This window comes from Papaver somniferum, chromosome 3 (assembly GCF_003573695.1).
Source record: "Papaver somniferum cultivar HN1 chromosome 3, ASM357369v1, whole genome shotgun sequence".
Taxonomy (NCBI): Eukaryota; Viridiplantae; Streptophyta; class Magnoliopsida; order Ranunculales; family Papaveraceae; genus Papaver; species Papaver somniferum.
Genome location: NC_039360.1, coordinates 111979538 through 111988070, shown reverse-complemented (window position 1 = coordinate 111988070; position 8533 = coordinate 111979538). Strand labels below are relative to the sequence as shown.

The window sequence follows — 8533 nt, the reverse complement described above, 5'->3', positions numbered from 1 at the left end:
TTTTTTTTTTTTTTTTTTTTTTTTTTTTTTTTTTCCAGCAAGAGCATCAGAATGTGGGTAGGAGAGTTGAATGATTGAATTATAACTTTTTGTGCAAATTTTGAACTGGTAGAATTGTTTTAGTATGTGCTAGCTTTGTTTTTGTTCCAGTAGTTTGCGATAAAGATATAAATTTCCTGTGTTCAATACAATTGAGTGAATGAGTTAGCCAGTTGGGTTACTTACATCACTTGAGTTCAATCTAATTGATTTGCTTATTGAGTTGGGTTAGTTGTCTGCTCCTATCCTTATTTGCTAGCTTTTCCCGTTGCCATTTGTTTGTATTTTACTTCAACTGAGTGTCCTAGGTAATACTTCATTTTGTCTATGTTTTAACACTATATATCCGCATGATCCTTATAAATTTGGAATTCTTGTTATACTGTAATAGTTAAGCGAATACAAAATTTATATGAATGGTAAACAGTTTGGTTAGTTAAAACTGGTGGAGTGTGGTATGGGGAATATAATTCATGAAAGGGATGGAGACATGTGGTAGTACCATGACCATATTATCAAATTCCGAGTAATGCCGAATTAAAAGCTTATAGTTTGCATGTCTGTTTGGTGGTTGTTTACTCGATTTCTTGAAGTAGGTCAACTAATGTGCTAAGCTTTTCAACTCTTCTTACATGGATATGAAGGAGGAGCAACTCAAGTTAGTTACTGCCCACAGGTACCTTTTGGATCTGGGATTCGCCTAAATTGTTCTCTTTCATTGATAGCTTGTTCCTGACATAGGTAAAAATTTGTATCCACCTTACTTATTTGTCACTTCACATTTGGAGTTTCCACCAATATCAAAGTTGTTGTTTGATGCACCTTAAGATGTTATAGCATTGTTATAGCATCCAGGAAAACTCCTTAAGATGTCTTCGCAATATGAATCTGTGGCGCAATGGTAGCGCGTCTGACTCCAAGTCAGAAGGTGCGTGTTCGATTCACGTCAGATTGTCTACAATGGTTTAAATCTATAGATTTACTACTGCACAATTCCTTCTTTTCAGATGCAACTTCTATTTCCGTCATGAGTAATCCTTAGTGTTTAGTGTGTTAATTCTTTGTACAATCACAGTTAGGATTAAGTTCACAACATTATGAGAGAAGTTAAAATCCTCAACTGCTGTTCACTTGGTTTGGTTCTAGTATGTGTCACATTCCTTTGAGAACCCTGGCTCAATACAACGAAATACCTAGTGGTCAAGCATGCACGAGGGCGAGGTTATCAGTTGCGCTTTAGCAATCACATGTATTAAACTGTATGGTTATTACAGCTTTTCGCATCAATACAACGTTACTCCAAAAGTCTACTGATTAGGAACTAGGTGAGAATCTGTAAGAGTACACCAGTCTATTTGAGTTTTCGCTTTTTCGGTTAATTAACTATTTTAATCGATAACCTTTCTTTTTAGATTTAGGTATTTATGATTCTGGTTGGGTATTGACCCACTCCATGTAAGATCTGTCAAAGCTGTAACACCTCCGTTTGACGGCTTTAAACTTTAACTGGATTAGAAGTACATGGATTTCTAGTACCCTAACTAGAAATCCGTTGAGATGAAATATTGAAACGTCAGCAAAGCACTATCTCTACGAGGAAGGGACCTGAAACTATGGAAGAGATTGAATCTCAATAGTGAAAACCCATTGAATAGAGAATGCGGGAACTAACAATAACTACGACGAGGAAATAAGAAGAATAAAAAAAGATCTCCCAAAACCGTGTGAATTTCTTGGATTAAGTCTGATACTCCTACTTATCAGAAGAGTAGGAAATATTTATTTTTGAATATTATTTAATCCAATATGAATTTCTTGGATTAAGTTTTGGGATCTCACGAAGAGTAGTAAATATTTATTTCAGTTTATTACTTATCAGACTAATTATCGGCTTGGCTTGACAGGAGTTGTATACGTTTTTCCAAGCTAAAATGGTGCCACCTCATCATAATTGTTGGCCGTTAGATGAATAGAGATGAATGGTTCAAAAGTTGTGTCTAAGCCATGCGTCAAAAAGGTGAGTCCCGTGATCCGGACCCAATATTAAGTATTTATGGTGGGTTTGTTTGCGGAATTCACCGTTTTCAGGAATTTATAATCCCACGGGATTACAAATTCTGGGAATCATGTAAATTCCTTGTGTGTTTGGTAACTCAATATAAATTCCTAGGATTTATAGAGTTTTCTTGTATTAAAGTCTTTGTACCGTTTGACATCACCCTCAAATTTTAAAATTGTATATACATGAAATTTAGAGTTAAAAAAAAGTGGGTCCATAAATCCCTTAATAAGTTTTCCAGCAAATCTTAGGGGGGAAGGGTCGGACTCCATATGGAAGATTTACTGGAAAACTGAATCCCGCAGGAAACGTTATTTCAAGGATTCGGGCAACCGAACATATAGAGGGAAACATAATTCTACCAAATCCCTTGAACCCCATGAATTCCATCTTTAAAATTCTACGTCCAAACACACCACTAGATTATTTACCTTAAACTCAATTTACTACCGCAAACATCAAATAAGAAAAGATAAATTAGGACTTCACGGAAGAAAAAAGAATACGAACCTCAATGAAGACGATAACATGCGTAATTGGGGATAAAAATCAAGTGATAGGATTGACCCGATTTCTGTCTTCTTCATTTTTGTTGAATGTTTTTTTTCGAAGTAGAAAAGGGATTGTTCTTTCTCTTTTGCCCATAATGAGTTCACTCGTTTATTTGAGCGAGTCCTCCTTCGTACGAAAAAGTTAAGTCTCCAAATGGAGACTACCCATAACCCTTGTCCTGAGCCGTGAAAACAATACGTCATCCGAACAATAGGACTATGTTATTTAATTTCCTAACATTAATAACCCAAAAGTTCTGTTTCTTTTTTATTTTTATACATTAATAATCCAAAAGTTACTCTAGCAATAACTACTTTCCTACTAATTACATTTATTACGAAAGATACTGTCTACAAATTCGGCTACTACTTGATTTAATTACATTTATAAACATGGAAGCTATGAGTGTTTTTTCTGGAAACTGAAGTTATGCGACAATTCCTTAAATAATTCTTTCTGTATCTAAAAGGCTCCTCGTTCTTATGTAAGGACGCCTTGCAGAAATCCATCCATTAACAAATTACTAGTGTATTCTCTCAATTTTTTCTATCCAGGATTGCCTTTGTCCATTCTGTCTTTCAGCATGGAAACTAGCAGTGTTACTCCAACAAAGCAGACTCATGTGGCTATTCTCACAAGTCCTGGCATGGGCCACATTATTCCAAGCCTAGAACTAGGTAAGTCTCTCGTCTCTCAGCAGTCAGCATAACCTCAAAGTCACTCTTTTCATCCCCACAACTTCAAAATCACCAGAGTCACCAACCCTTCAAAATAATCAAGATGGTCTCAATGTCATCAATCTTCCACCAGTTGATATGACACATCTAGTCGCTGGAGAGACCTCTCTGGTAGTTCGGATCACGACCATTGTCCGTGAATCCCTCGCGTCTCTTCGTTCGATAATTGAAACATCACAACAAATTCCCACTGTTCTCATCATTGATTTGTTTTCTACGGATGCTTTAGATATTGCTGATGAATTTAAAATGTCCAAGTATATGTTTTGTACAGCTAACATGAGTGCATACGCATTCTTAGCTTATTTGCCAAAGATCAAGCGGGTCAAGAACAGTAACGATTTGGTGAGTCGCCTCACTGAGTTAGTTCATGTGCCGGGTTGTAAACCAATCCGAGTTGGGCTATTAGCGGACCCAAACACTGGTAGTTGTGGTTGTATGTTGCGACATGCAACTAGGTTCAAAGAGTTGTCTGGGGTGTTGCTGACACATTTGAAGATCTCGAACAAGAAACATACCGAGCTCTGATCGATGATGAGATTGCCGAACTAATACCCCCTCCAAGTGTATATCCAGTCGGGCCCATAATAAAGCCAACAGTAGGTACATCCCAAAATCAGGCCATTCATTGTTTGTCATGGCTTGATAATCAACCAAATGGTTCAGTGCTGTTTGTATCATTTGGAAGTGGTGGAAGTCTATCTTCTGAACAGGTTACCGAGTTAGCATTTGGGTTAGAATTGAGTCAAAAGCGATTCATATGGGTTGTGCGTAATTCAATTGATTTTGTATTGCCATCATCTTATTATTTGGATGCTGGTAATACAAAGGAAATAGACCCGTCAGACTTTTTACCTGACGGGTTTCTGACACGTACTCACCAAGTTGGATTGGTACTACCAAATTGGGCACCACAAGTTGAAATATTGAGTCACGCTTCAGTGGGTTGTTTTTTATCACATTGCGGGTGGAATTCAACATTAGAAAGTATCCTCAACGGCGTACCGATGATTCCGTGGCCATTGTTTGCTGATCAACACTTGAATGCCACATTTTTGTCAGATGATATTAAGGTAGCTGCTAGAACCCAGATTCCGCCGGGGAAGGAAGTAATTCGTCGTGAAGAGATAGAGAGAATGATTAGACTGGTCATGGAAGAAGGTGACGAAGAAGGGCAAAAATTGAGGAGAAGAGCTAAAGAACTTAAAACAAGTGCGTTGAGAGCTATAAGCATAGGTGGGTCTTCCTATAATTCACTTTGTCAACTTGTAGAGAAATGGAATACCGAGTCGGACTCAGTTCAACTTTAATATCTTTGTGGTTTCTAAGCATCATACTGTATATTTAGTGATGGTGATCCGGCCCTCTGGAAACAATTGATAGAACAAAAGTACGGCCTTGCGCTTTTAGGTTGGAATACCAAGTCCCCTAAACAAGCCTATGGGTGTAGCATATGGAGAGGTATTCACAACTTTTCTGATCAGTTTCATTCAAATTGCAAATTTATTTTGGGTGATGGGAATAGGATAAGTTTTTGGAATGATACGTGGGTAGGTCATGCGCCGCTATCCGAACAATTTCCTACTGCTTTCAATGCGTCATCGTCAAAAACAGCAACTGTAGCTCAAGTCTACAACAATTCATCCCAGAACTGGAATTTGGGTATCACTCGCAGAGTCCACGATAATGTCATCAGGGATATTGCTGCACTCTTGTATCTTCTTGAAATCCAATTTGTCCCCCAATAGCAATTGTGATACCAGAGTTTGGAAGAATTCACAACAAGAAGGTGATTTCTCCGTTAAGAAATGTTACACTCGGCTAATTCAGGCCAAAATTTCAGAAGAAGACCGAACTTGTGTGCATCCAAAAAGAATTTGGTCGAAATACTGGCCTCCTAAGGTTGGTTCTTTTTCTGTGGGTTGCTTCCAAAGAGAAATTGCTTACTCAAGACGAGTTGCATAAGAGAAGGTGGAGAATATGGGTCAATCACTGCTACCTTTGTGTGAATGATGAAGAAACAACCTCCCATATGCTTCTGCATTGTTCGTTTGCTAGCCACATTTGGAATCTCTTCAGAGTTGAGTTTAATCTTCTTTGGGTAATTCCGCATTCGGTCGCTACTGCTCTTCACACATGGCCCAATCCCCGCAACAAAACTCGAAAATCTCTCGTGATTAAAGCACTACCAGCTGCAATCCTTTGGCACCTGTGGAAAGAAAGAAACAATCGAGCTTTCAATAATAAGTCTTTGGCTCTAGATAGTCTAGTTCAAAAGATCAGGTACACAATTGCTTACTGGCTTTATCGTCAACCTGAGTTCAAAAATGTCTCTTTAAAAGAGTTCATGAGAAGATGGAATCTGACAGTGTTTGAACCCCCTTGAGTTGTTGTGTTGTGTAGAGTCCGTTTTCTCTCGTTTTTTTTTTTGGGCTGGGAGGTGTGTAACTTTTTTCAAATCTCTGTAAGTGTTGCTGCGTGCTTGGTTCTTGGGGTAGTTGTTTCAATTCCCTTTTGGTCGTCGCTTGTTTGTATCGGGTTCATGCTCTGTGAACCTTGTGTTACTCTTTCTGTTTAATAAATTCAATTTACCGATCAAAAAAAAAAAGCATCGTACTGTATATTTATGGGTTAAGTGGCAAAATGTCCCAAAATGGACCCCAAGGTTGTGAAAATGCTCCGGACGTTAGGCGAAAGATTAAAATGCCCCGATCCGTTACTTTTTCTTTAAATAGTCAAAATGGGGCATTTAACTAGTCAACCGTGTTATGAAATATCACGTTTACCCTTCGTAAAAATGAACGGTGGAGATGTCAAACCCGTGCTAACAATTTTGCTGACACGTGTGTTATGAAAACGGCGGACACGTGGACAATGAATGACATCTGTACCACACATGTGAGTTCGCACGTGTTCTTCTAGTCTTATCTTCAACCCACATCGTGTTTCAGCAACATAAGAATTCTTTTTCTTTTCAGAACAAAGATATTAGCAGACAGAGAGATAGAGAAACAGATCGAGAGACTGAGAAGATAAGAGAAGGACAGATCGTGAAGAGAAGATAGATGGGACGGAGAAGATAAGAGCCGTGTGTGTTTGTTAAGTTCTGAAGTGAAGAACAGGTAATTTCTTCAAACCCTTCTATTGTTTCTTATTTCCCTTCTGATTTTCGAATGTATGATTGTTGTTCTTGAAACCCTAGCCTTGTTTCACAGGTTGTTGTGATTACAAAAAAAAGGTTGAGAGCTCTGAAACGAATTTAGGGTTTCAGGAAAACAAAATTAGGGTTCGAAAGAAACGAAATTAGGGATTATAATTTGGGGGTTTTCCATTTTTAGGGGATATTTCAATTTCTTTTTGTAACTGTTGATTACTGTAATATTTAATTAATTTAGGCTATTGTGACTGTGCTAGTGTGACGTGAAGGACTTGCACATGTCAGGAACAAATCAAATTTGATTAAGTTTTGATGAAATATGTAGAAGGCACAAAATCAAATTTCGTATGCTCTTGAGGTTGTAATTTTGTGTGAGTGAATAGTCCCCTCACTGTTTGGTTTTGGGTTGCTTATTATTTCTATCTTATTTAACTTAGTGGAAATTCAGATGCATTGGATACAAAATTGCTTCCTCTTCTTCTTTTCATTTATTTGAAAGTATTGTAGTGTATGTGTGTATTATTTTAATATTTGTGACTCTTTTGACTTCTGTGTTATTTAGTTTCATCTTTTATTTTGTCACTTTAGGACCAATTGTAAAAGGTGATTGTAGACTGTGGTTTAGAAATTTATCCTAAATTTGAGGTAATATCATGTTAGAAATTCAATAATGGTAGTAAAACTGTCATGTTATTAGTAAAACCATGGAGACCATGTTTTTATTTTTATTATGTAGGCTTAACTTAACTAACACTCACCCTGGCACTCAAAATGTACAATTCAGGATATTTTTAGGGGCATTAGATTGATTTCCTTAACATTCTAAGTCGTATTAAATTGATTTCCTTGACATTCTACCTAATTACTTCAAGTGGGAGTGATAAGTTCCTTTTTTTTTAATTTTTTTCTTAACTGTTTTTGATTAATCCAAGGTTCATCAATCTCTATTGTACTACTTGGTTTAGATAGTGATCATTTGTCTATGCTAGTGCAAATATTAGTGATATTCAAATGTTTGTGGATGTTTCAAAGAATATAAATTTCTCTTCTATCTTTTCTTTGTCGTGAACTTAGTGACTTGAAGGGGCCCTGACTTGAATGTCCACTAGTTAGTAATACTTATCAGATAATGTATATGGACGTGTAAAAATGTATATGAACTTTGTATATATATACATTATCAGATAATGTATATACAAATAATGTGTATGAACTTTGTATATGAACTTTGTATATACAAATAATGTATATGAACTTATCAGGAAAACAATACTTATTAGATAATGTATATGTACTTTTTATATGGACTTGTAATTTTTTTATTGATTTGTTTCATTTTTCTTAAATGTTTCAGAATGGGTAGTGAGGATAGGCATTTCTGTGTCAAGGTCCTCCAGTTGGATCTAACCCAAAGAAGAAAGGAGTAAGAATGGAGTGTTCTGTAAATGGGGATGAGTTCTGTGTTACTGTTGCACCGACAAAGAAGATGAGGAAGGCCTTGTCTGCACCAACTACTGCAACAACATCTGCATCAAAGAAATCTGGTGATATACCACCATTGTCAAAGCGCAAAGCAGCTTCTACTACACCATCTTCTTCTTCTTCAGCAGTTTCCCAGAAAAAGGGTAAGACAACTGCACCATCCTCCTCTACTGCATCTGATGTTGGTGCTAAAAGGAAGGTGACACATCCATCTACTTCTTCTGGACCTTCTACTGCTTGTTTTAACCAGACTTATAATGGCACAGTGAATATTTCTAGCCAAACCATCAATATTACTGAACCATCATCTAAAAGGGTTAGAAAGCCTAATTCAAAATATCAGTAGGTTTAAATGCTTTCACATAATGACAGTTAACAATGGGTTCTTGTTTTTTATGCTTTTGTTTGTAATGGCAGACATCTTAATCACTTTATGTTTGAAGTACTGATGGTGTTTTTAACTATCGTTGTTTATGTAAGTGCAGACAGTTTAGCAGTTAAAATTAT

The 8533-nt window shown here is 36.9% G+C and overlaps 2 protein-coding genes and 1 non-coding gene across 3 annotated transcripts; all 3 read left to right on the top strand.

Annotated features, from left to right (window-relative positions):
• Window positions 1-923: 923 nt before the first annotated feature.
• TRNAW-CCA lies at window positions 924-994 on the top strand. Its single transcript has one exon. It is a non-coding gene; the product is annotated as a tRNA-Trp (tRNA).
• Window positions 995-2043: 1049 nt separating this feature from the next.
• LOC113359861 (UDP-glycosyltransferase 72E3-like) lies at window positions 2044-4697 on the top strand. The gene is made up of 4 exons (XM_026603432.1): window positions 2044-2056; window positions 3205-3327; window positions 3617-3732; window positions 3846-4697. The coding sequence occupies exons 1-4, from the start codon at window positions 2044-2046 to the stop codon at window positions 4695-4697; spliced, it is 1104 nt and encodes a 367-aa protein (XP_026459217.1).
• Window positions 4698-6365: 1668 nt separating this feature from the next.
• Window positions 6366-8533, top strand: LOC113361553 (GPI-anchored CFEM domain protein B-like). Its single transcript, XM_026604759.1, has 2 exons — window positions 6366-6509; window positions 7899-8533. The coding sequence occupies exon 2, from the start codon at window positions 7974-7976 to the stop codon at window positions 8370-8372; it is 399 nt and encodes a 132-aa protein (XP_026460544.1). The 5' UTR covers window positions 6366-6509; window positions 7899-7973; the 3' UTR covers window positions 8373-8533.

Excerpts from the sequence above, each read along its gene's own strand:
- LOC113359861 (XM_026603432.1), top strand. Across the intron at positions 3,328-3,616 it reads TATTCCAAGCCTAGAACTAG|ATATTGCTGATGAATTTAAA; the intron begins GTAAGTCTCTCG and ends CGGATGCTTTAG. Across the intron at positions 3,733-3,845 it reads TCAAGAACAGTAACGATTTG|GTTCAAAGAGTTGTCTGGGG; the intron begins GTGAGTCGCCTC and ends ACATGCAACTAG.
- LOC113361553 (XM_026604759.1), top strand. The coding sequence starts at position 7,974 with ATGGAGTGTTCTGTAAATGGGGATGAGTTCTGTGTTACTGTTGCACCG.